The sequence below is a fragment of the Neopelma chrysocephalum genome, unplaced genomic scaffold (genome assembly GCF_003984885.1).
Source record: "Neopelma chrysocephalum unplaced genomic scaffold, ASM398488v2 Primary Assembly neopelma1_129, whole genome shotgun sequence".
In the NCBI taxonomy this organism is placed as follows: Eukaryota; Metazoa; Chordata; class Aves; order Passeriformes; family Pipridae; genus Neopelma; species Neopelma chrysocephalum.
Window position 1 is genome coordinate 918,099 of NW_020897791.1, and position 27,263 is coordinate 945,361.

Consider the following 27,263-nt stretch of genomic DNA (forward strand, 5'->3'; position numbering starts at 1 on the left):
TTTCTTTTTCTTTTTCTTTTTCTTTTTCTTTTTCTTTTTCTTTTTCTTTTTCTTTTTTCTCCCAACAGGAGCTCAGGGATTGATATTTCTCTCAGGTCCCACCTCATTTTGGACAGCTCAGACAGGAGTGTAGTGATCCCAAGCACCTCCTTCAGCCATGAAAGAGAGAGACTGCAGAGAGTCACCCTCTGCCCTGATCCCAAATCTTCCAGGAATGTTGTCCTGCTCCACATGGGCCTTTTCCTGTGTGGGCAGCTGCCATGAATGGGTGATTTAGATCAATGAAAGAGATTTCCATTGTAAAATGTATTAACAGAAGTGGATTTAATATGATGTTGCACAAGCAAGACTTAAGAAAGTTCAGTGTCGAGATTCTCCATTATTTAATATATGGGAGAAAAACCCAAAGGAAAATTGAGTTAGAATTGAGCTGGAAGGATTTACACTGAGATCTGAGACCCTCCCATTGAATCATGAGGTTCAGAATGTACCCCCTTGCTTCCTGAACCCCTGATGGAGCCAAGGTGCAGCTCAAATCCAATCTTAGTCTCAGATTTGGACAAAGGTTTATGTCTAATGGGATTCTCTCCACCACAAAGTTAATAATAATTAGCAGTGAGTACCTACATGGGTTGGTAATTTTACATTACTGTTAAATCAGCCTGTTATCAGCAACTTAATGAGGATCTGTCATGAGTAAGGGATTCCTCCACCTTGGGCAAAGAGGAATCTCAGTCTCAGGTGAAGAATCTCAGTCTCAGGTAAAGAATCTGAAATCTGAGAGGTGTCCCTGCTCAAGAAGACACTTACCTGGCACACAGTCCAGTTGCAACGCAGGGACAACTCAAATTGGACCCATCCAAAGATCCAGTGTTGATGAAAGGTCTCTTTGCCTCGAGGAGCAGCACTGAGAGGTGTCCCAGCTCAAGGGGAGATCACCCTCACACCCGGTAAGAGCTCAAAAAAGGCTCACTCAGGCTGTCAGTTATGGAGTAAAGTAGTTGGCTGAGAGTCAAATTACAGAAAAGGTGTGAATGAAACTCCTTGTGCACACAACTTGCTTCATTCCTTGGTAAATAAGTCCTGGAAAAGCCTCCTCCATTCATATGTTGGACACATAATCAGTGTCCCAATCCCCTGTGCATCGATGCTCGCTGTGTCACTGCTCCTTTGTGGGTTTTCTGGAGGAGTTCTTGGCCTGGATATAGCTTAGGCCTTCAATTCCTTTGGATCCTGTACCAAACTGCTGCTGGTGTGGTTACAGGGTGAAGCACATCTGTCACAGTAGACCAGGTAAAATGATTTGCATCGTCTTCAGTTTTCAGATTCTTCCCAATTTTCCAGCACAGCCACGTTTTCCCAGTGTAGCAACCAAGACATAGGATTTTTTTACATCTGCAACATATTTATCCACCTCCACAGCATTGCTAGGCTTGTGAGATCACGGGGTATGAAGAGTCATGGAATGGTCTGGGTTGGAAGGGACTTTAAAGACCATCTCATTCCAAACACTGCCATGGGCAGGGACACCTTCCAACAGACCAGGTTGCTCCAAGCCCTGTTCATCCTGGCCTTGAACACTTCCAGGGATGGGGCAGCCACAGTTTCTCTGGGCAACCTGTGCCAGGGCCTCCCCACCCTCTGAGTAAAAAATTTCTTCCCAATATTTGATCTAAATCTCTCTTCTTTCAGTTTAAAGCCGTTCCCCTTTGCCCTATCACTATCTCTCCATGGAAAACTCACTCTCTCTGTTTTTATAATCCCCCTTTAAGTACTGGAGGGCTGCAAGGAGGCCTCCCCAGATGTTCTCTCTTTGTCTCATGGCTGTAGCCTGAGTGACTGCAAGGCAGGATCACAGGGACATGAGACAGTTCAGAGGGACCTCAGGAGGACTTTTCCAAGCCGAAGTATCCAGTGACCCTCCCTTGCAGCCCCAGCACAATTATAACCACAGTGCACACTGATATCCCCACACTGACCTCCCGCATCCTAGGGCTGTTACTGACAGTCCCATGAAAACAGCAGGGAGAAGTCCTCCCTTCCTCCAGCTCCCCCTGGCGAGAAGCAGCTGGACCACCTGATTCATCTCTCAGGTTGTGATCCAGGATTTGGGCTCTCCTGCCCTCCCAGCCCATCACCTCCTGTGGTGCCTGCTTGTATTTCCCTTCTGCCTGTTGATGCCACAAAATCATCAAATCATTCATGTTGGAAAAGACCTCAGGATCGAGTCCAACCATTAACCCAGAACGGTGAAGTCCAGCAAAGATCATGGTATAGGAGATGTAGAGTGAGAAACACCTCCATAGGAAGGATGGAGAAGCCCTGGGACTCACCATCAGGCACTGCTGGTTGAAGGAGTGTTGGATCACGGCTCACGGAAGAGCCTCCAGGCAGCCCCACACCTCTGCAGTCATTCCAGATGTTTCAGGACATCCAAATTATTCCAGCCAGTGCAAGATAAGTCACGACATCTGGGGGACCTACTGGGTCGTGATGACTTCGGATGAAGGCTCCAGAAAGCACCAGTCCTGAATCCCACTTGACAGACCCTGAGCCTCCTGTAGTCCTGCCTACAAACCCAAAATCTGGCAAACAGCTGATGGAGCAGAGTTAGGGAGACAAAGGACGCATTTTCTTCCTGGAAGAATTCAGGCCTTCAAGGGTGAGCACCAAGGAAGTGAATAATTTGTCACTCAATTAATGTCTTGTCCCCTTTTATGAGTGAAATCCTCACCCCCCCTGCTCGCTGAGCTGGGGCTCAGGGCCTGCCTGGCCATGCAGGAGCTGGCAGGGAAATCCAGGTGAGGTTGAGTCTTCCAGAACCTGAAGGGGGCCAACAGAAAGGCTGGAGAGGGACTTTTTACAGGGACATGTAGTGATAGGACAGCAGGGAATGGTTTCAAGCTGGAGGAGGGAAGGTTTAGGTTGGATATTGGGAAGGAATTGTTCCCTGAAAGGGTGGGGAGGCCCTGGCACAGGTTGCCCAGAGAAGCTGTGCCTGCCCCATCCCTGGAAGTGTCCAAGGCCAGGCTGGAGCAACCTGGGCTAGTGGAAGGTGTCCCTGCCCACGGCAGGGGGTTGGAACTGGATGATCTTTGAGATCCCTCCCTACCCAAACCATTTTATAAATCTATGATTGGCTTTGCAGGGCATCATCAGCATTACCCTGGCCCTGCTGGAAACCATAACCCAACACCACTGTGCCAGAAATGCTGCCAGACCTCTGCAAAATCATCATACGATATTGGGAAGGAGACATCAGGTTGTGGGTTTGAGAAACCTGCAGAAAACCAGGCTGTGCTGCACAGAAAAGGGAATTCCTTGAGTCCTGAAAATAATCATCCTGCGGGATGTAGTTTTAGGGGTGTCCAGAAGATACAAAACTGGAGACTGGGTAACTCCAGCCCCAGGCTAGGACTCTCCCAGAGTAGGTGCAGCTTGTGGGGTCAGGAGAGGTGTTTCCCAGCCCCCAGGAGCGATGAAACCACACGTGGGGCGCTTTTTAAAAAGCAGACAGGGCTGGAGTTTCCACCTCTTTTATTAGAAATAAGACACATTCATTTTGTGCTCTGAAAACTGTACAGAAAAAAAAAAAATAAAAATTTGACCAACATGGAGAGAAAGGAGAGGAAGGAATGGCAGGGAGGCCAGGGCACGGGAAAACAGAATTAACCAGAGGAGCTGAGCAGAGAAAGTCGAATATCAACAGTTTTTAAACAAACATTTATCTCTGTAGTTACATCACATCCTTAATGTCCTGCAAAGGAGTGAATGGGTGGATGGGGAAGGCTGGAGTGAAGAGGGAGGGGTAGGTTGGGCAGAGGAAAGGGGGGAGAAAAAAAAGAGAGAAAATAATTAAAACACAGTAGAAAGATATCTGTATGCTAAAATTCATAGTGTGTAATTAGAATAATTACAATATCATACAACTCGGCATCTGAGGGAGGCTTTTGTGCTTTCCTGTTGCAGAGAATAATCTAAAATTGAACAATAATATCACAGTTTTATAAGTAACCACTTTCCCTCTTTTTGAACTATTTGGATTTATTTTAAGCTTTCCTTTCCATCCTTCACATTCTACAGTTGATGGCACAGGAAATGCCACTGTCCTTAGAGAACACCCAGGTGGCCCAAAGGAAAGTCAAAGCAGATGTTGGCACTCAAAGCAACATCTGCCTGTGGGGGAAGCACAATTGGGGCAGTGACTAGTTTGCATCTTGTATCCAGTGGTAGTTTTTCCCTAAAAATGTTTCTTCTTTTTTTAATTAAAAAGACACCCAAGCACAGAGTAATAACTCAGAACCCTGTTCAAGTTTTACTGTTTTCTGGCACATTCTGGCCACTCACAACCAGAGGTTTGTCACCACCCACCTCCAACATTGAGAGAGTTGTTCCAAACATCAGACAGACAAGTGCTGGGAATGATAAAAATAATTTCAAAAACGAAATCTGCGTGTAATGTCAGGGGGGTATTTTTTAATGACAAAAATACTGCACAACACTTTTGGGGGGGAAATGTATGTATCTTATTTTTTTGTAAATAGCCTCGAGAAATGTTTAAGGAAAGAAAAAAAATTAAAATTGTTGCTTTGTTTTCACGGTGGAATGAAAAGACAGGATTTTATAATGAGGGGTGTCCTGCTCTCCTGATCAGCTGCACCTCTTCCTTCGTGTAGGACCACAAACCTGCTGGCTCTGGGCAGTGGGGAGGGAGGAGAAGAGGCAGCCAGGGGAAAAATAACCGCAGCCCAAAGTGAATGAAACAAAGCAAAACACTGTGTGTTCCCACCATCCCAAACTTTCCACGGAGCAACTTGCCTTCCACCTTCAGCAGGTGGCATCCTCACCCCATGCCTGGCACAGAAAGGCATTCGAAATGACAAGAGCCAAAGAAAAGAAAGGTCTCGGGTTTCAAGTTCTCTTTTTATTGAAGAAAAGAAAAGAAGAAGGAAAAAAATAGATTATTTTGTTTGTTTTTTTTTTTGTTCGTTTTGTTTCCAAGTGGACGTTATTGGTGTTGTCAGTTTGTCTCAATGTCCTAAGGCAACGTCTCTGTATTCCAATATCTCCAGGTACATTGGCAGGTCTGTCTTTCCCTCTTTCTCTCTCTGCCTTCCAGGGAGGGAGGGGCAGCTTGGAATAAATCTGAAGTCCCAAAGCAAGGAAAAATAACAGAAAAGCAAACAAACAAAAAAAAAAAAGGATGAGGCCAAAGGACCTTTGCAAGGCCCCGGTGCTGAGTTTATCTATTTAACAGTCAGTGAAACGACCTACATTCCTCTGGTTGGTCTGTTTTCCAACACTTTCCACCCTCTCCCTGGAGATGGGGTGAGGATTTGGAGCTGGTCCTGTGCTCCTGTGCCTGTCCCAATCCCGAGGGACACAACTCCAAGGAGCTCTTGCTGCGGAGGGATGAGAGGAGGAAGCCCCACCTCACCTCGCCACTTGATGCCACCGATTCCCCCTCCAGGCTCCGCGAGGACCCGCCGTGGACGTGCCACAGTTCCAGGTCACGGCGTGGTACACGAGTGGGAATGTCTTCTTGGAGCATCCCACCTCCTTCCTTCTCGGATGAGCTGCTGAGGGAGAGGTGGGGGACGAGGATGGGCCTCCCAAGGCCGGGTCTCCCCCGGCCAGGCCACGTCCCCGCGAGGCTCCCGCTCTCGTGGTCCCCAAACAACCCCGATCCTCTTGGCCCTCCGTGGTGGCTGTTGGGCCGCTGGTCCTTCCACACCTCCCCGTGGCAGAGCAGGAAGGCTCCTGGTGTGCAGAACCCGAGAGCATCTCGGCAGGGCTTGTCCCCTGCAGCCCCTCCCCACCCTCTTCCTCCTCCTCCTCGCTCTCCTCCAGGCTCTTCTTCTCCAGTCCTACCTGGGAAAGCTCGTGTTGTCCTGAACCTACAGCTACTATACTCTATAAAGTAATATTTCCCCCTCTCTGCTGAGAAACAATACAAAAGTTACTCCATCTTACCAAAGGTTTCAAAAGAAACCAAACACTTCTCTTGCTCAGTTCCAATTTAATTTAATCATTTCTTTAAAACGTGGGTTTTTTGTTTGTTTGTTTGTTTTTTCTTTTTTTCATTTGTTTCATTTGTTTTCCGGAAAAAAAAAAGTCCTTTTTCTTCCCTTTCTGCTCAGACCTCTGTCTGAAGGTCAATAATGTCTTGTCCCACCAAGGGGATGGTGGCCCCTGTTTTCTCCCACTCTACAGTTTTTAGTTCTAGGGGAGACTGTGCCACGGGTTCCATGTCCTTTTTAACCCATGATGGTGGGGACTGGACTTTCCTGATGCCTTCCCAGGGTCTCTTGTTTGGTGTCTGCTGTTTTTCTTGCTGCAAGAGGAGGGAAGTGTAAGAAAGGAGAGAGAGAAAGAAAGAAAGGTTAGTACCAATGCAACAAATACCATGCTTTTACCTCCTCTTGCACCAAAGACAGTTTTTTTCTCTGCAGCTCCTGATCCAAAATAAAGTGGAACTTCAATAAAACTGACACTTGGTGTGCAAATTGGCCGTTTTCAGGAAGAAAATGTTGCTTTCTGTCCACTGCTATCTCTGTCAACTCATGCCTAGATATTTCAACTTTCAGCTCAAGCTTTTGCCACCTGCAGTTCCACTGAAAAACTGAACGTGGTTTTGAAAATTTAAATTGTTTTTCTGCTTTTACAAGGGCATGTAGTGACAGGACAAAGGGGAATGGCTTAAAAATGACAGAGAGCAGGTTTAGATGGGATATTGGGAAGAAATCCTTCCCTGGGAGGGTGGGGGGGCCCTGGGAGTGGTTGCCCAGAGAAGCTGTGGCTGCCCCATCCCTGGAAGTGTCCAAGGCCAGGTTGGATGGGGTTTGGAGCAAGCTGGGCTAGTGGAAGGTGTCCCTGCCCATGGCAGGGAACATGATGAGTTTTAGGGTCCCTTCCAAGCCAAACCATCCTATGAGATACAGGTTGCAATGAGGTCTTTTTGTACATAACATTCCATCTGATATGGATGCACATTCCTTGTGCAGCACAGCTATTTTTAGGCTATTTATTTGCAGCAGAACCTGCTCAGTGTTTCGCCAGTGAGGCCCTGCTGTTTGATGAGCTCTGGAACTGAAAACACTTCCATCAACTCCACCCCAAGCCTCCCAGGTTTCATTGACTTCTGTCTGCCAAGTCTCCCACAGCATCCCACCATGGATATCGATCCAGGGAATATATTCCAATGTTTCTGCTGATCTGCACCAGGACAAGGCTCTGGGGAGGTTTTGTAAGATGTGTATATGAAGGGCTGTCCATAAATGAGTTGTTCCACTAAGTTTCTACCCCTCTGACCACGAATGGCGCATTTCACAGCTGATCATCCCCACAAAACACTCCAGCACTGGGCAAGAAAAGGCTCCCCTGCCTCTGACAGGGGCACAGAGCCCTTTTCTTGACAGAGGGAAAGTGGCAGCAAGTGAGAAGGGTGGGAGGAAAGCAGCTCCAGGGAGGACTCAGCAAGGAGAGGAGAAGTGTGGGGAGAAGGTTGAGGACACAGACACGATGATGTGCAGCCAAGGACGTGTCACAGCTCGATGCTGCCACCAAAATGGATTGATTGAGGGGAGATGAAGCCACACAGGGGCTGTGGGGTCCTGACTGTGCTCCAGGAGGCTGCAGGGATTGTTGGAGCCCTGTAGGAAACCTGAAAGCCCATCTGCCACACGCTAATCCAGCTGCCTCAGCTCCTCATTTCGTCCTTTCCTAAGACATTTTTGGAAGCCTGGTGTTTTCCCCCCCTCCAAACTGCAGTGCTGACAGGAAAGGTGCTGTAGAATTATCCCTACAGGGGCAGCTTTCGCTACATCACCCAAGCCACAAATTTTTGCTTTTCCAAACTTTAGCTTTTAATATAAAAATATAATGTGCTTGAAGTTGGTCCTGCCTCCTCCCCACTCCCAGGGAGAAGGCTCTGGGTGAGAGCATCTGGTGGTTAGAGGGTGGTTAATGTACAAACCACCTCAATGGGAAGTGAAAACTGAAATTGTATTTATTTTAAGTCATAATAAACAAGTATTTATTTATTAAATAAATAAATAACATCTTAATAAATATGATTTTATCTTTAATTCAAAGAGAGAAAACCAACATTTTTAAAGTCTTTTGAAAGCTGCTGGTTCGTTTTTGTTGTTTTGTTTTTTTTTTACTAAAGCTTTGTAAAAGTATTGCTCAGAAGAATGTAAAACACTCCAGTTCTTGAAATCCTCATCTGAGGTTTTCATTCAACTCTCCAATACAGAATTTGCTAATGCTGCTGGTGTTATTCTTACTTTATTCCATTATTTAACACAATGGTGATTAACACTAATAGGATGGAAAAGGTGATAAAATTCTTCACTTACTCCATTATCTTTTTTTTTTTTAACTTATTTTAGAACCACTGCTACTAAAAGCTGAACCTATTTTTCTCTGTGTGTGTCTTAATGAGACAAGTTTGAGGCTTCCTGAAGGGAAATTTCTACCCACAGTGTTTTTTGCAGACCAGTGAATGTGTCAAAAGATGCAGCGAGAAGGGACACAAAGAGACAAAAGAACATATAGAACAAAAAATGGAATGAAATTAAAGTTTCTCAAAAGGTGAAGAAAAACAACCGTGCTCAGGACAGAGTTTTCAATCAAAAACATTTGGTTTTCTCCCACCATGTGGAAATGCCACAAGTTTTTAAAGTTCCCACTGTCCACAGCTGTATTATTTAACAGAGCAGCACAAGGGATCTTAGGCATGAAGTTCATAAATAATTCCATTTTTTCCCGCTCAAATGAAAGCCCTTCTTTGCTGGCATTATTTACAGCCACCTTCAGCAGCAGGTTCTTCTATTCCCAGCCAATCCCTGTTTTCACAGTCTCTCCATCTGCCACATTCCCGACCTTCAGCCTCTCCTTCACGCTGGGAGGGTGCGCCCGGATCTGATCATGCACTGGACGTGACCAGCAAACCTCAGAGCCCTCCTTGTCACAGATTAGTGAGCCAGAGCAGCTGCAATTCCATGCAGGGAACAGAAATTGTGGGAATAAAAACTCCAATAAAACCAATTATAAGTTCACATCTCCATCAGTGGCCTCTGATCAGACCCATCACCAGGGAACAACACCCAAGGGCTACAATAATTATTCAGTGGTGATAAAAGCCAGACATTAAATGTTGGGAGTTATTAAGAGGAGTAAAATTAAGAGAGGAAGAGAGAATGAAACAGCAAATATTTTATTGGCAGTGCACCTGCATCCTGAATTTTATGTGCACTCCATGGGCTTCCTTGGAGAAGGATACAAGGGAAGTGATAAAGGTGGCCAGTTTCCAGCCAGGAACAAAGTTATGGAGGAGGAAAGTCCCCCAGACTATGATCTTTCATCCTCAAAAGGGATTGTGGATGGATGTGAAAGAGGACTAGGAAATTCCGAGTGGCTTTTGGATGGGAGGAAGGGACCACTGATGGGAGGGATCATCTCTTCCAACATGAGAACTACAGAGCAGGACAGGACACCAAGGAGTGAATCCCAGGAGCTGGGCCTGCACATGGGGCCCAGCCAAACTCCAGACCACCTTTCCACAGCTCTCTGTTCAAGCTGAAAACTCCCAAAGTTATAAAAAACAGGTGGAAACATTCCAAAAAGCAAAATCTACTTGGCACTACGAAGTGAAGTGACACCGTTCTGCATCAGGGGCTCTCTGAGCACAAACTCCTGGGTCTTGGGGATCACTTGAAGATGCACCACCATGTGCTTGCCCAGCTCTTGCATTTTTCCAGGCTTTTCTTTACTCTGCCATGGAAAGGAGGCAGAGACTGGCCTCGGGTCCAACACCAATTGGTGGTTTCCACTCACCTCATCAGCATGATGTGTTACCTGGCTGTGACTGCAGCAGGCTGAGCGACCCCAAAGATGTCTATTTACAGTTAAAAGATGGAGAAGAGTTCTGGGAAAGGAGGAAATGGAGAAGGAAGCCTTGTTTTTACCTTCCCACTTCTCAGAGGAGAATCAGACTTCTCTAATGATGTGAGTGGAGGTGCCATCTCAGGGTGGGTGTAGAAGGACTCGGTGCCCACTCGGGATAATCAGCCTGGCTGAGCTCTGCCAAAGATATTGGGAGACAAAGGAAAATCTCCTCTTGGCACCAGGCACCCTGGGAATTGGTAGCAGGCTCCTGGGAACAGTTCCCCTTTTCTTTCCCTCCATATGGAAAAGGTTTTTATGGGGCCTCGGCCACTCAAACAGCACAGAGGAACAGCCCCTGGGCTCATGCCTCAGCTCTGGCATTTTCCTCCAGCTCCACTGTGGGGTCTTAGCAATCCTTGCAGACAGGAGGGAAAACTTAACTATGCCCAGAAAAGAAGAAAAAACCTGGAGAGAGAGGGTTGTGTAATCCGGCTGGAAAAGGCGCCGGGGCTGGCGCAGGGCCTGGCGCCTCGGAGCCAGCCAGGAATGGCACCAGCCAGGGGCTGAAAGCAGCAGGGGCTGCTCTGCCAGGAACTCACAGGGACAGAGACAGAGCCATCACTCTGCCCTGACACAGCCCAGGAGCCCCTGGACACTGGGAAGGGGGGGAATGTTTATCAGTTCCTGCCTGGTGCCAGGATGGCGGAGCAGAAGGCTTTGTTGGAGGGGTGGGAAAGGAGGGAGCACCCAGACTCCAAGGTGGGGAAAAACCTGCTGCACAGGGCAGACTGGAGGTCTTCAGCCCCATGGGGGCACTCAGAGTCTCCTTCATTGAGCTGTGATTTAATTTTGGTTGTAAATCTTTAAGGTGGAGGGAGAGGATTCCAGATAAAGGCATTTAAGATGCAGTGCCAACGAAATCCCCAAATCCCTAAGAAAGACAGAGGCAAAGTGCACTGGGATAATCCACACAGCCCTCTCCTTCTAAAGCTGGCCCTGGTAGACTCTCCAACGAGTCATCTGGTGGTTATGGAAAGGTCTTGGTGGTGGAACAGGTACTTCCCTACCCTGGGGTCTTCAGAGAATCATTCCAGAATCATGGAATGGTTTGGGTGGGAAGGGATCTTAAAGACCATCTAATTCCACCCCTCTGCCATGGGCAGGGATGCCACCCACTAGACCAGGTTGCTCCAAGCCCAGCCCAACCCGGCCTTGGACACTTCCAGGGATGGGGCAGCCACAGCTTCTCTGGGCAACCTGTGCCAGGGGCTCCCCACCCTCACAGGGAAGAATTTCTTCCCAACATCCAATCTAACCCTGCTCTCTGTCTGTTTGAAGCCATTCCCCCTTGTCCTGTCACTCCAGGCACTTGCAGAAATTCCCCCTCCATTTCTTTTGGAGCCCCTTCATGCACTGGAAGGGGCTCTAACGTCTCCCTGAAGCCACCTCTTCCTCAGGCTGAACAATCCAAACTCTCCCAGCATCTCCTCATAGGAAAGGTTCTCCATCCCTCTAATCATGCTGGTGCCTCCTCTGGACTTGCTCCAACAGCTCCACATCCTTCCTGTGCTGGGGACCCCAGAGCTGGACACAACATTCCAGGTGGGGTCTCACCAGAGTGGAGCAGAGGGGCAGAATCACCTCCCTCGACCTCCACACTTTTCTTCCCATTATTGTGCCTTCAGGGATCCAGCCTGGCTTCATCCAGAGCACCTGTATCCCTGTGCAACTCCTTTTCTCGGGAGCAGCATCCATATATTGCAGAAACAGGGCCCAGGAGCCCGACTGGCTGCTCTGAGGCACAGCTTTGATTTTACCCTTCAGCCAAAACCACTGAAATGTGTGAACTGCCTGGGTTCGTTTGGTGGGGTTTGGGGTTTATTTGGGTTTGTTTGTTTCCATTTTTAACACCTGATTTTTATATTTACCCTGAATGACCTGCAGAACAACTCAGTGCTTTCCACAGTGATAACTCCCCTGGAACCAGCTCCTCCCACGCTGCTTTCCTCGCCCCTGGTGTCAACTTGAAGGATATTTCATGACCCAAACGGTCCCTCCCCGTGACACTGATGACTTTAGGACCAGAATGAAGTTATTCAGAGTCCAGAGTAGGGAATTTGGAAGATAAATGTGGCCCACACTGTCTAATCCATCTTTGGATCAATGTCGATGAAAAGTGATTAGGAAATGGGAAAGCTGCCTTGTTCCTTTGGAGAATGATAAATTTTCCTTTCCTTCTAGGAAACAAGTAGCTGCAGTTCTTTCATTTTATGCTGTTGAACTACAAAGATTATGCTCTTTCTTTTATTTTTCATTTAGGAGAAAAGCAAAATAAATGAAAGGGGCTGACTTTGGTCAGAATTTCATTACGTTAAAAAAAAAAAGAAAGAAAAAAAAGAGAAATAATTTGCGGTTTTAACTTGGAAATCAGTCAGGACACTTGAAATACTCAGCATGTGCAGGGGTATAAAAATATGTTTTCTGCTTCTGTGTTCTCAGAAGCTCATCCAACCTGAAGAGGTTTCTGTGAGCCAAAATCTAGTGAAGGTGAACAGGCACTGGATCAAGGAGGTCTTCAGAGCCTCAGGGGCTCTTTGCATTGACTCCTAAACATCCTGAGAGTTGCAGAGAAAGCCTGTGGTCCCACCAGCACCAGGAACAGGCTATTTTCCAGACTGTTCTTGCTGTTAATCCTGGTGGTTTACATCCCATCCATTTTTGGGACAATGCTTCTGGTCTGCTGAAGAGCCCACTGGGGAGATACGGGGGAATAAATTCCCTAAAATGCTGAAAACACTCAAGGCTGCCTGATGGGGGCACCCAGGGACTCAGAAGGGGACCAGGAGCACCCAAAGCATGTTTTTTTTAAATGGAGTCTTTTATTCAGACTCGATAAAGAATTATTTAGATTTTAGAGTTTAAACAACCAGGAGTTCAATCTGCTGGTGGCCCTTTCCTGGTGTTGGAGCAGGGAATACAGGGAATAGGATGTTTCTTTGAGCAATACAGAGGAACTGATGCCTAATTCTTGGGACAGGAGGTGTCAGGTGATGTACAGAAGGAGGTGAACTTCTGATTGATGGTATATTTGGCTACCCAGGAGCTGACAGATGGTTTATGGCTGAAGGAATTAAGGTTTGACGTCATTTTCATAACAGAATTTATTGCAGTAATTACTGGACTTTATGCAGAGCTCCTCCCTATAAAAACTGCCCTAATTGGCTTTAAAATTTGCCAGCTACTAAAGCCTTTAAGAAGTGCAAAGAGGATTAAAGATGTGGCACATAGACACCGTGCACAGAAGTGGAGCTTCCCTTGCAGAGGGACACCCAGGCAGCAGCAGGAGGAGCAAAGCTTCCCAATTTTCTGATTGCTCAGTGAGGAATGACCCGGAGTGACACAACCACCACCACCTGAGCTCCTCCACCCCTAGCCTCAGCCCAGGCAAAGAGGTTCCCATGGATAGGAGCCAAGTTTTCCCACCTGGGAGCAGAGCTTCCCAGTCAGCCAGGGAAAGGGCAGGTCAGAAAGCAAAGGATTAATCCTGTCAGGGAGCAGAGAACACCAGGGAGACACAGAGCCCTGAGTGGGGATGAGCTGCAGTAATGATCAATATTCACAGAATGACAGAATGGTTTGAGTTGGAAGGGACCTTAAAGACCTCATTCCAACCCCCTGCCCTGGGTAGGAACACCTTCCACTAGCCCAGGTTGCTCCAAGCCTCATTAAACCTGGCCTTGGACACTTCCAGGGATGGGGCAGCCACAGCTTCTCTGGGCAACCTGTGCCAGGGCCTCCCCACCCTCCCAGGGAAGAGTTCCTTCCCAATATCCCATCTAACCCTGCCCTCTGTCAGTTTAAAGCCGTTCCCACTTGTCCTGTCACTCCATGATCCCTTTTTTCTCAGCCCTCTGTCAGATGTCAAAGCAAGTGCTGGTGGAATGGGAACATCTCCAGGTGTCCAAAGAGGAAAGCTAAGAAAAATCTCTATGTGAGAAGAGAAAGTGAGGAATCAAGACAGAAACACTGCCTAGAAGGAAACAGGAAAAGCCATAGAAAGGCAAAAAACCCTTTTGTATCTTTTTATGCTGGATTTTGGAGTAATTGCTTTTTTTTTTCAGGACCAACAGAGACATGGGGATGGATTTGAGAGCTGTTTTTGCCCACAGAAGTTGTGGATCCATCCCTGGAAGTGTCCAAGGCCAGGTTGGACAGGGCTTGCAGCAACCTGGGATAGTGGGAGGTGTCCCTGCCTGTGGCAGGCAGTTGGAACAAATGTTCTTTAAAATCCAATCCAAACCAAACCATTCCGTGATTCCACGAATTACAAACTGAGCCCTGATCCTGTCTCTGAGCACCAGGACAGGGCTCCAGCCAAAGCAAAAGCCATTCCAGCTGCAGGGAGAGGACACAGCAAGGAGCTAATAAGCAAGAAGGAGTAAATCAGAGGAATTTGGGAGATCTGCTCTGACCTCAGCACCAGCAAAGAGGTTTAAAATGAATGCAAAGCCAGATGACGGCAGGAAAAGAGGAATATGTATGTGATTCAAACTTCCCTAATAGAGCTGGATCAAAGGACTCCAGCAGAGGGGGAAGGCAGGAGTGTCACTTCCATTCCTTTCAAATTGTAGCAGAAGCAAAACCTTGGCTTTTTTTGAAGCCTGCAAAGGCTCCACTTTCACACCAAGCTGTTGCAGAGCATGTGAACCCCTCTGGATGTCCAGCCCAAGCACTGGAATTTCTTTAGCAATTAAGTCCCAGGGAGTAGCAGTGTTGGAGATGCTTTAGCCTGAGAACACAGCTCTGCACAGCCAAATATTTCCTGTGTAGTACAAAGCAGCTTGAAAACAGCCACTACTCTGCTTTAATGTGAAGAGCTCCCAGATACAAGAATTTAAACCCTGGAAACTGTGTGTATTTAGGAGGAAACAGGGAAAGAAATTGCATGTTGGAGCCTGCAGTCTGCCAGGCAAAGGTCAGGCTTTTAAACACAGAAATAAACTAGAAGAGAGGTTTCCAACAATGGGATTTTTTTTTTCTGGTAGCAATATGGGAGGTAAAGAACAACTCAAAGTGATGGGAGTGATTAGGAAGGAAGAAATCTGCTGTGTGAGTCAGTACCAACCTCACATTCCAACATCCATCCATTTGGGCAGCAGAATATGCCTTAAAACTACAAAGAGATATTTATAGTCCAGGTGGAAGCCGCTCACTGCTCATTGCAACCTTCAAAGGGAGGGTCTGGTGGATCCCAGGCACCAGGAGAGCTTTAAATTTTCCTCAGGATGCCTGGGGTGGATGGGGGGGTATTTTGATGCAAATCCTGCTGTGGTTGTCTCCAAGCTTTTGGTTTCTTTCAAGCCTCCTGGTTGCAAATAAGCTGCCCAGGGGATAAATATTTAACACAAAAAGCTCATTCTGTTTTCTGCTCAGGGTCTGCACCAGCTCCCAGTTTGGTCTGGGATAAAATGGAAGGGCAACAGTGTGAAACACCCACAGACAGGCTGGCTGTGAGCCCTTTGGGAGGAGGGTGAGCAAAGCAAACCTGCTCCTGAGATGCTATTTTTAGATTTTACATCTCTTCAGGTGGACAGAGATAATCTGTCCCAAATTCCAGCATAACAGGAGCAAAGAAGTCCTGCCTACAACCCTGTAACTTCCTTTAGAGTAGGGAAAAAAATCATCTCCACCTTCCTTGCTTTATGTGAAGTTCAAGACTGCAAGGGAGACAAAATTTACCACAGAATGCTAGAATATCCTGAGTTGGAAGGGTCACGGGAAGGTCATACAGAGATCTATTAGATGCATTAAAAAACTTATTTTTCAACTTGCAGCCATCAGATCTTACTGCTCATATCTTAATTCCAGAAGTGAAAAATGAGCTTTGGGTAACAGTGTCCACATCCCTGATTAGTCCATAAAGCCACAAATCACAGAATCACAGAATGGTTTGGGTTGGAATGGACTTTAAAGATCATTTATTTCCAGTCCCTTGCCATGGGGAGGGACACCTTCCACTATACCAGATTGCTCCAAACTCCATCCAACCTGGCCTTGGACACTTCCAGGGATGGGGCAGCCATAGCTTCTCTGGGAAACGTGTGCCAGGGCCTCCCCACCCTCCCAGGGAAGGATTTCTTCCCTATATCCAATCTAAATCACGTTCTTTCAGCTTAAAGCCATTATGAGTGAGACCCCTGTATTCTGCTGCAGGGGAATGGGCAGGTGGATGTGGGATCCTGTGTGCTTTGGTCCACGTGATTTTCATCAGGAATAGCTGAGGGTGCTTCCAATTGGAGCATTTTATAGTTGAGGTAGAGATTTTAAAACCTTCACGTGGAATAAATTTCATGTAATAAACTGAAAAAATATGGTTTATTGCCTAAGAAAGGACACCCCAATTTCAATGGGATGTGGATTAGGACCCCTTGGCCATGGGGTGATGGGAAAGCAGAATCCATCTCCAAACCTGTCTCCACCTTCTCACTCTCTGCAACCCCCTGAGAGGAGGTTGTAGCCAGGTGGGGGTCAGTCTCTTTTGCCAAGTAATAAGTGACAGAACAAGAGAAAATGTCTTTAGACTGTGCCACATTGAGGTTTAAATTGGATATTGGGGAAAATTTCTTCACTGAAAGGCTCAGCTGCCCAGGGCAGTGGTGGAGTCCCCATCCCTGGGGGGGTTAAAAAGATGTGGCACTTGGGGATGTGGTTCAGTGGGAAGTTAAGGGTTGATCTGAGAGGTCTTTTTCAACCTTAATGATTCTCTGAGTCCCTGATTATGTTCCAGCTCTGCAGGAACAACTCTGGGACAGTGAGCAAAGGACATTCCTCTTCATCTTTCAAGTGTACACAGAGGTAACATTTATCCAAAGTTTCCATGTGTCAGGATACTTGGAGAGCAGGAATACATGTGCTGGGACAAGCCTTCTCTTTGCTGAGGACCCTTTAAAATTGATGTTTTACCAACAAATCTGGAGAAATTCTCAGCAGTAAACACATGTGATGGTTGAATTTTCAACCCCTTTTCCTAAAGAGACAGAAAAGCTGTTTCTTCATCCCATTAATCTGTTGGTGTTTCCTTAAAATCTGATAATTTTGTAGTTCATTTGATATGAACTACGTATTTATTGTGATAGGATAATCAGGTTTGGCCAGTGCACTGGAGTACAGAGGACTGGCATTTATATCCAAACCAAATCCCTAAAAATGGTCAGCATGATTCCTAGGAATTCTCAAAGGATGTCTGTGTTGTGAAGACAACAGTTTGTTTAGTTCAAGTCTCAGCAGCACCTTCCTGACCTTGGAGTTGAAAGAGGAGAGAGGAAGAGCGAGAAGATTAGGAAAAGCATCATAACTTGGAAAGGACTGAGGACAATGGGACATGCTGCCAGGAGAGGCTGGGAAACTGCCAGGGCTGGGGAGAGACTTGGGAGCTTGACTTTGTGGTTGCTTATTTGAAAGAGAAATCAAAGATAACAGCAACGCAGGTAGATGGACTAGACCCATAAAATATCCCTTCTGCTCCATGGTGAGGAAGGGTCCAAGGGTATCTCAGGATCCTCAGGACCTTGTTCATGCCCACAAGGCAAGGAATTTCCTGCTGGTGAAGGAATGAGTTTGGATTCACGTTATGGAAGGGGTTGGGATAGGTCTGGAATGCTCTTTGATGCAAAGTGAAAGCCAGACTTACGCTAACGTTTGTTTTATCACTCCCACCAGAAGAAACACTCCAGCGTTTTATAACCTAAACATACATAAAAGAGAAAAACGTTCTTTTGTTGTTACTTTAATCCCTGGTATCTGCAGTTTGCCTCCCCAGGGCAAGCTGAAGATGGGGCAGGAGGTTCCAGCAGGTTCCTCAGCAGCGAATGGCAGAAAAAGGGGTGAAAAAAAAAAGCTATTTATTTTGCTTTGTGCTGCTTTGGAGGTTTTTAAACCAATACCCGCTCCTGACTTGCCAATACTGATCTTCACAAACTCCCCCTCCTGGGTTAGATCCCAGGGAAAATCCCAACTTGAATAAGACTCAGTCAATATGCAAAGGCCACCTTCAGAGTTCCTCTCAGCAGCTCAGAGCCCTTTGATGCTGACAGTGGCAACTTTAATTCTACACAGATGCATCTCTGAAATGCTAAAGACACCTCAATCTATAAAACCCTGCTGCAAACATCCCATGGATTAGCTTGTACGTGGTGTTTAAGCATTTTTGGGTTTATAGCTGCATTGATCCTAAATAATAGAAAAAATAAATCAGAGAGATGATGCTCAGTAAAACTTTGGGATTCTGGGCCACCACAGGCTTCTTTGATCTGGACCTGCCTGCTAGATCCACTACCCCTCTCATTCTGCTGCCCATAATGACACCTTGCCATGGTCAATAAAAGTGGGATTTGCTGGGATCACACCTCTGGAGCTCAGCCCAGCAACGCTGGGAGATCTGAACACAGACCAAAGGCTCTGCAGGGCTCTGCTTCACCCAAAACCCAAACTAAACCTCTTGTTCCATCACTCGCTCAGCTCTGGTCTTGCCAGACCCAACAAAATAAGCCCCACCCTGGTCATGCTGCATCCAGGATCTGACTTAAAATCGTGGAATCCTTAAGGTTCGTCTAAGATCATCAAGTCCAACCCTTAGCACTGCCAAGGCCACCACTAAACCCTGTCCCTAAGCCCCACATCCATATGGTTTTTTTAACATTTCCAGGGATGGTGATTCCAACACTTCCCTCAGCAGCCTCCTCCCATGCTTGACAACCCTTTCAGTGAAGAAATTTTTCCTAATATCCAAGCTAAACCTTCCTCGGTGTAACTGGAGCTGCTTCCTCTCATCCTGTCACTTGTTACCTGGTAGAAGAGATCGACCTCCACCTGGCTACAAACTCCTTTCAGGGAGTTGTAGAGAGCAAAAAGGTCGTCCCTGAGTCTCCTTTTCTCCAGGCTGAGCCCCCCACCTCTCTCAGCTTCTCCTCATCAGAATTATGCTCCAGCCCCTTTCCCTCTCCAGCCCCTCAACGACTTTTTTGTCGTGAGGGACTTTGATTATTAATGACCAAGAATGTCATCATTAGCTCACCTTGCCCCTCTTCTGAGTGTAAGCAACCCCCAAATTTAATTTGTCTTGCCAATCTGGCTCTGACACCTGTTTTTCTTTTCAGGCTGGAGCCAACAGACTTCCCTGCATCCTTTCAGTCCTTGCCCAGCTGGCTGAGACATGTGGAAGGTGCCACCAGCCTGCCCCCCTTTATTTGCATCATCTACATCAGTTACTACACAGGCTCCTGATATCTCGTTCTAGTCCCACATCTCTGCCCCTCTGAAAAGCTGCTTCCCTCAAACTTCCTTCCTTAAAGTCTCCTTTTCCTTGGAAGTTTGCTCCTGTTGAGGAAAACCATCTATATTATGGAATCCTAGAATGGTTTGGGTTGGAGGTGACCATAAAGCTCATCCAGTTCCAGCCCCCTGCCATGGGCAGGGACACCTTCCACTCTCCCAGGTTGCTCCAAGCCCTGTCCAATCTGGCCTTGAACACTTTCAGGCAGCCACAGCTTCTCTGGGCAACCTGTGCCACCCTCACAGGGAAAAGTTGCTCCCTAATATCCCATCTAAGCCTTCACTCTTTCAGGTTAAAGCCCTTCCCCTTTGTTGACCATCACAGTCCTGTCACTCCAGGCCCTTGCCCAAAGTCCCTCTCCAGCTCTTTTAGGTACTGAAAGGCTACAACGAAGTCAACTCAGAACCTTCTCTTCTCCAGGCTGCACAATCCCAATTTTCCCAGCCTTTCCTCACGGGAGAGGTGCTCCAGCCCTCGGAGCATCTTCCTGTCCTCGCCTGGACTGGTCCATTTCTATATTCCCATATCACACGGATGTGGTGATCAGCTGCCACCAATAACCCACATTTAATCAGGGTTCAGTCCCCAGGACATGCTGCCAACACCACAGCTTAAATCCCATTGCTGTGGCCTTCCTAAACAGCCCATCCCTGCCACCTTGGCCTCTGACTCGGCCCCATAACATCGGGTAGATGGTTCCTGCTGTCCCCTTCTCCTGCCCTCTCCCCTTTCCACCTGGATTTCATCTAATTTCCAGTTGCCAGCTATGAGTGGATGTACAGGGCACAAAGACATGGCCTGACAGGGAATGCAAAGAACAGACACAAACACAAAGCAGACAACACCATGGACAGACACGAGGACAGACTTCCTCCTTCCAGGCTGCCGACCAGGACACAAGCTGGTGGCACCTCTGTGAGCCTCCCTGTCCTTTGTGGTGCACGTGTTTGTTACAACACCCATGGACAGAAAACCAAGGGAAAGTGTTCAGTGAGTGCTCCTAAACTTTCCTGCTGCTTCCCATGCTCCTGTTGGAGATGATGGCTCTGGAAATGTCTGACTAACCTTGCTGTCCGTTGTTGGAGACTCCTTGTCCTTCTCTGCGTGCTGGAGTTTTCTGTTCAGGTCTTGGAACATGTCTTGGTGACGTTTCCTCGTGTGCATGATTTTCTGGAGCAAACACAAAAGGCCACAGGTCAGCAAAACCCAATTCAGAAGAAGCATTTCCTCCCCCCAGAGTTACAAAATCCAAGATCTGTCTCCCTGCAGGTGAAATCTGCTGTGCACTAAATACCTTCAACATTTCCTGAGGACCCACAGTAGCACTGCCTTTATTTTCAAGGTGAGATGGTGGAAGAGAGTAAGAATTATTAATTTTTGACTGTACCATTACCCTAAACCTGCAACAACCAACTTTTTATGCTGCACAGTTTGTGCTTGACTGGCAATGTTCTACTAGACAGACCTAGGAAGCTTTGCTGATCTTCTTTAACTGACACCTGACCCTATGAAAACCCTGTTCTCAGTAAGTCACCAGTAAATACACAGACATGTAGAATTTGGGGAAGTTCCACCAGAAACTGTTCCATTATTTCTTTTCTTTTTTTTTTTAATTTGACCCATCTGCATTTCACTTCTGCCTTCTACTGCCCAGAAGGAGGGGGCAGGACTGATTTCTGTAAGAACTTCCCTTGGCATGTGAGAGCACATTGAATATGGATTTCCATATGTGCTTGTCCTTGTGCTCTGCCAAGGGCTAGACGAGTGGAGAAGGTGGCAGCTTAGATGTGCCATGGTGCCTCAATTTTAGACAGAATTCCCAGCCTGGAGCTCTGAAGTGATTCCAGCATTAAGAGATTCCAGCTCTTGGGCCCTTAATGTGACTCTGCTTTGGAAGAAGTGGCAGCTGTGAGGGGAATCACGGGGTCAGGCTGGGTCAGGTTGGAAGGGACCACAGTGGGTCATCTGGTCCAACCTCTCTGCTCCAGCAGGGTCATCCCAGAGCACAAAGCACAGGATGGTGTCCAGAGGGGTCTGGAATATCCTCAGTGAGGGAGACTCCACACCCTCTCTGGGCAACCTGTTCCAGTGCTGGATCACTGCCCAGCAAAGAAGTTTTTCCTCATGTTCAGGTGGACCTTCCTGGGCATCAGTTCCTGCCCGTTCCTCCCGTGCCATTGTTGGGCCCCCCTGAGCAGAGCCTGGTCCATCCTCTGCCCCCTCCCTGCACACACGGACAGACATGGGGAAGTTCCCCTCTCAGTCAGGCCCAGCTCCCTCAGCCTTTCCTCATCAGATAATCCCTTAATCATCTTTGTCCCCCTCCACTGGACCCTCTCCAGGAGCTCCATGTCTCTCTTGTCCTGAGGAGCCCAGAATTGGACACACCACTCCAGATGAGACCTTCCCAGAACTGGACAAGGATAGAGAAGGAAAGGACAGCCCTTCTGGGAAGGACGGACTGAGGATCGCTGCACTAACTCTCATCAGCCCCACAGACCCTTTGTGAAGGATTGGCTTTTCAAAACAATCCTCTGTGTGCCTCAGGTGTGAGGACAGACATCTCCCTACCTACAGTAGTTTTTCCACCCAGGCTCATTCTATGAAGGTCATTAATAATAAATCCCCTATTTTTTTAGCTGCACAGGCTAAGCCTTGTTACCCCAGCACAACTCTTCCAACCCACCAGTTTTAAACCCTTGAAGAAGCTCTTTGGCAAAAGCAGGAAAGAAGGCTACAGAAAGAAAAGAAAGCACTGTTTCTTTTTCTCATCCTATCCCTCAAAAGGAACATTCCAAAAGGGATGTACTCACCTCAAAATCTAGCTCTGCATACCGGGATTTCCTCCGCTGGGTGTTTGAGAGAGAAAGAGAAGTGTGAAGATTAGTAAAGGGTTGATACAATCAGAGTAGATAAAACAGGGACAGTCCTTCTCCTTTTCCTTTTTCCTACATGTTTCTCTGGCACTTCATGATGGAAATATTTAGAATCATAGAATGGTTTGGGTTGGAGGGGACCTCAAAGATCATCCAGTTCCAGTCCCCCAGCATGGGGAGGGACACCTTCCACCAGACCAGGTTGCTCAGAGCTTCACCCAATCTGTCCTTAAACAATTCCAGGAATGGGACATCCACAACTTCTCTGGACAACCTTCTCCAGAGCCTCACTACTCTCAGAGGGAAGAATTTCTTCCCAATATCTAATCTAAACCTACTCTCTTCAGTCTAAAGCCACTCCCTCTTGTCCTGTCACCACATGCTCTTGCAAAAAGTCCCTCTCCATCTTTCTTGCAAGGCTTCCTTCAGGTACTGGAAGGCCACAATTAGGTCACCCTAGGGGATCTCTACCAAAACCAGTGTACCTTGAGGAGGGCTCAGTATGGGATTTTGACCAATTCAAGCTGTGTCCTGGCTGTGAGTTTTCAGGTTGTTCACAGAATGGGAAGCAGTGAGGGAACAGATCAGCCAATGGATCTACTGGAGCTTCCGAGCATCAGTCAGCTGAGAATGAAGTTTGGACAGCAGTGGCTGAGACCTGCTCTCTGGCAACAGGCAGGAACAGGGCCAGATGCCCCAGGACAGACCTCAGTGTAAGATCTAAAGTCTGGGGACAACTGCTAATATCAGCCCTAGCATGAATCATAGAACCATCAAATGGTTTGGGTTTGAAGGGACCTTAAACATCATCTAGAAACCCCCCGCTAGAGGTAGAGACACCTTCCACTACACCAGGTTGCTCCAAGCCCCATCCAACCTGTCCTTGAAACAGAAATGTGTTGTCAAAGTTCAGAAGGAGAGGGATGCACTTGTGCAAAACCTCTGACATTGCCCTGATGCCAAGAGCATTGTGGCATGTGCCTTAGGGACACTTTACCCCTGGATCACCAGGAGTTTCTCATCTGTGTCATGACTGAAGTCATCAAAAAGGGAAACAGAGGCAGAGGATGGAAAGAGAAAAGTTAAGGCAAGACACGTGTCTTGCATTAAAATGAGAAGTCTTTGACAAACCACCATTTTTCTTTGACCCTGCAGTACCTGTAGGACCAAAGGCAGTTGATCCATAAATGGAATCTGTCTTTGGAAGTCGTGAGAGATTTTAAACATTACATTCCAAAATAGTATCCCATGCCAGCGATCCGTCCTGGGAATATAATACTGGCATTGCATGGTGGGCTGCACCTGCCCTAAGGTGCTTCTCTTGGAACACCTGCCTTTGAGGGCAGGGCACCATCCCGGGCTGAGAACAACCCAGCAAATCCCACGCTCACCTCCAAGGAGCTCATGGAGAGGGTGGACACGGTCTCGCTCTTGGACACCACACCCGAGTTCCCTGAGTCACCCGTGTCACACAGGCTGTTGGGAATCTGTGACTCGTTGGAGATATTCTGTGGAGCCAGCTGCTGCTGCTGCTGGATCATGGAGGAACCTTGGACCTCGCTGCACGTCATGGACACGGGCTCCCGGGGAGGACTCTTGACCACAAAGCCCGGGTCAGTGGCCATGCTGAGGTGGATGAGCCGCGTCTGAGGCATCTGGTCGATGTTGATGCTGTATTTGCTCTCATCCTTGGGTGGTTTGGCCCTCAGGGTGGACGTGTTGGTGGGCAGAATGACGTAGCTGGTGTCCAGGGTTTGCTCCTGCGCCCGCGAGAGCTCCGAGTCCAACTTCTTGAAGATGTCCCCGTCGCAGATGTAGATGGATTTGGGTGGCTGGTTCTTGTCCTTCTTCAGGGTGAGGGAGTGGTTGCTGAACTCGTTCAGGTTGATGGCCCCCAGGTAGTGTGGTGAGCCCTGGAGGTGCATCTTGGAGACGTTGGCTGGAAGACTGTTGAAGTTCGATGACACTTTCTGGTGGTTGAGTTTCAGTTTCTCCTCATCCGGCAGCGACGGGCGCTTCAGGGTTCCCGTGATGGTTGAGGTTCTGCAGGTGGTGATGTCTTTATTCAGCACTGGGGAGACAGAGAAGCGCCCTCAGCACCTCGCCCAGGTTTTGGTGAACACATCAACACAACCCACCACAGCCACACCACGCCAGCACGTTCCCTTGCACCTCTCAGGAAGAGCTCATGGTGGCAGAAGAGAGATTAATATTATTTATATATTCATATTTTAAAATATTTTGTATTTGAAATCCAGGATACTGAAGGCAAAGCTCAAGATAGGGAAGAAAAAAGGGAATTTTCCTACACAGTCATTGCCAAAACTCCCATCTAGGCAACAAATATTGTCACGTTGATAACAATATATTGAATAACAAATACGTTTTTATATACTTAGTACATGTAGTATATGCATATATATATGAAATATATATATTACCAGCTTATGGAGTAGAATTCTTTAAAATAAAAGGTTGTTTTTATGTAAATAAAATTATTTTGATTCAGAAAATCAAAAATGCAGCATTATCCATGATTTCATAGAATCATAGAATGGGCTGGAAGGGACCTTAAAAGACCATCCAGTTCCAATGCCCTTCAAATATAATTTATTTTTTGTAACTCACTGAAATACTTCAGGTTGTTCTTTTCCCTTGAAAAGCTTCAGTGTTAATAAACTGGTATTTCAAAACACAGCAAAATCGGTTATAAATTCCAAACTGCTCTCCAAAAACCTTACATTCTAGTAAACATGGCAAGGCTTTGTGAGACCTAATTATTTAGCAATTTTAAATTTCCCTTCAGGAAAGAAAGCAGTGACATGAATATTCCTTAAAAAGGGAGGAAAACTTTAAACTGAGGAGGAAGCGAACATGCCGTGGACACACAGACACTCATTCCCACACAACAAAACATCTGCTCCTTTCCTGGGTGTAAGAATCCATCACTCAGCTGACTTCAGGCTGCAACAAAGACCTTGGGAAGATAATGATGTCAACCTGGATGTCTCCATGGATGGAAAGGCAGGAAAATCATGGAAATTAGCCTGTGGGGCAGGGACAAAGTGGTGTGGGACTGAAGGCTACTTACCTGGGATTTCAGCACAGGAAAGGAGGAATAAATGCATGTTCCCCATTCCCCCGGCTGAGCAGGAAATAAAAAATAGGTAAAAAGATCTTTTTTGGGACAGGGAGAAGGATCTTTGTGGGAACCTGACACTACTGAGCAGCTCCAGCTGGGACAGAGGTGGGACATGACTCAGGTATCCCACGGGACTGAGGACACACTGATTTTTCCTACCAGCTCCTAGTGGGAGTGAGGGGTGCTGGGACATCAAAGCTCCCCTCCAAAAGCAGGCAAAGCAGGATGGACAAGGGCACCAAGGAGAATAAAAAGAATTTTCCAAGAGCTTTTAAAGCCAAACACACTGAGTGTAACCAGGGCAGCCACGACCACCTTGACATCGCCGGAGGATAAATCAGAGCAAGTCAAACCCTTCCCTTGGGAGTGTCACCAAGGTTTATTGATCCAGGCTCCCCTCCATGCTCCCATCAGCTGCACAAAGCACGTTTGGAGAGGTTTCCACTTGGCAATCTCCAAGCATGGAGTGGGGTGAGCTTTGGACATCGAGCCATGGACCAAATCCTACCGGTGGATCTATGTGAGGGGGTTATGAGAGGGATCAGCCACATCCCCAACCCATCATAACATGAGAGATGGTGCCTCCAGGAGAAAGGGTGGCCAGAAACCAATGGACAGATTCCCATTTATTATTATTCCCATATAGAAGGGTCTCTGAAGTGGGGATTATTATTATTATTAACTAATAGCACTTTATGGGAGGAGGAAAATCTCTCCAGGTAGACATCAACCCTCAAATTGCAAAGTTCTGTGCTGGCAAAGGAAGGGAAGCTTGGGGGTTGTTCCAGGGTCTCCTGCTCTGAAGTCATGTGAAACAAATCAGCTCCTTCCTTTCCTCTGGGAAGCTTGATCTGGGAGCTAAAAATGTGGTAGGAGATCCAGAAAGGCTCCTTTAATGCAGGGGTCCAGGGATTGCTGTCGTTTACAGCTGGTTGTGTGTGCCAACACCCAGCCTGGATCATCCTGGAGCATCCCTTCGAGTCAGGCAAGGTCTCACACACGTTTTTCACATGTGATTTTTTTTTTTGGAACTCAGTATTTGGTGTCAAAAGAGAAGGAGGAAGACAAATGAGAAGAGGCAGACAGCTAGAAATGAGATTAGAGAGTGTGAGACGGAGAAACAGGAAGAAAAAAAAAAGGACAGACCCTGAAAAGAGATAAATGGACAGAAAGAGACCATGAAATAAGATATCACAAGGATAAGTGAGATAAATATACTGTGACTGTGATAAGCACGGGGAGTGGGAGTGAGGAAGAGAGAAGGTCAGGAAAAGATAAATAAGATATAGATAGATATTAGACAGATAAATGATAGTGACAGTGACAGACAATGCACAGAAACACCGTGGCAGGGATAAATGTTGACAGAGATAGAAATATATAAATAACAGGTACAGCAAGACAGACAGCTGAGGACAGTGATAGAGAAGTGATTTCAAGATAGAATGAAAGTGATGAATTATAGATAAATACATTAGAAGCAGAGAAATAAATGATAGATGAGATAAAGAATAAGAAAAATGAAAAGGACAGGTAGATGTTTAGAGAGAGAGGGAGGAGGAGAGAGAAAAGGAAGGGAAGGGAGGAAGGGAGAGAGGGAGGAAGGGAGGGAGGGAGGGAGGGAGGAAGGAAGGAAGAAAGGGAGGGAGGAGGGAAAGGAGGGAGGGAGGAGGGAAGAAAGAGGAAGGAAGAGAGGAAGGAAGCAATGAGGGAAGAGAGGAAGAAAGAGAGGAAGAGAGAAAGGGAGGGAGGAAGGGAGGGAGGAAGGAAGAAAGGAAGGAAGAGAGGAAGGAAGGAAGGAAGGAAGAGAGGAAGGAGGGAATGAAGGAAGAGAGGAAGGAAGAGAGACAGGGAGGTAGGGGGGGAGGAACAGAAGGAAGGAAGAGAGGAAGGAGGGAAGGAGGGAAGGAAGGAAGGATTATTAAAGAGGCAGAGAGAGAGAGATGGAGAAAAAGCAGCTTTCCCACAGTGGTAACTGAACACACACAGTGTACTGTCCTTGACTTGGGAAGATCCTGGTTTG

At 47.1% G+C, this 27,263-nt stretch overlaps 1 protein-coding gene across 11 annotated transcripts in view; it reads right to left on the reverse strand.

The window, feature by feature from the left end:
• Nucleotides 1-4,989: 4,989 nt before the first annotated feature.
• Nucleotides 4,990-27,263, reverse strand: part of ADGRB1 (adhesion G protein-coupled receptor B1) — a 292,967-nt gene continuing 270,693 nt past the window's right edge. For 6 of the 11 annotated variants that reach the window (XM_027698585.1, XM_027698589.1, XM_027698588.1 and 3 more), the window contains 4 exons: nucleotides 23,490-24,169; nucleotides 22,036-22,071; nucleotides 20,288-20,392; nucleotides 4,990-6,334 (listed from right to left, as the gene is read on the reverse strand). In XM_027698585.1, the coding sequence (XP_027554386.1) occupies nucleotides 6,137-6,334; nucleotides 20,288-20,392; nucleotides 22,036-22,071; nucleotides 23,490-24,169 (1,019 nt within the window). In that variant the 3' untranslated portion in view covers nucleotides 4,990-6,136. The remainder of the gene's footprint in view (nucleotides 6,335-20,287; nucleotides 20,393-22,035; nucleotides 22,072-23,489; nucleotides 24,170-27,263) is intronic. The other 5 variants (XM_027698593.1, XM_027698591.1, XM_027698586.1 and 2 more) reach the window with 1 other exon arrangement.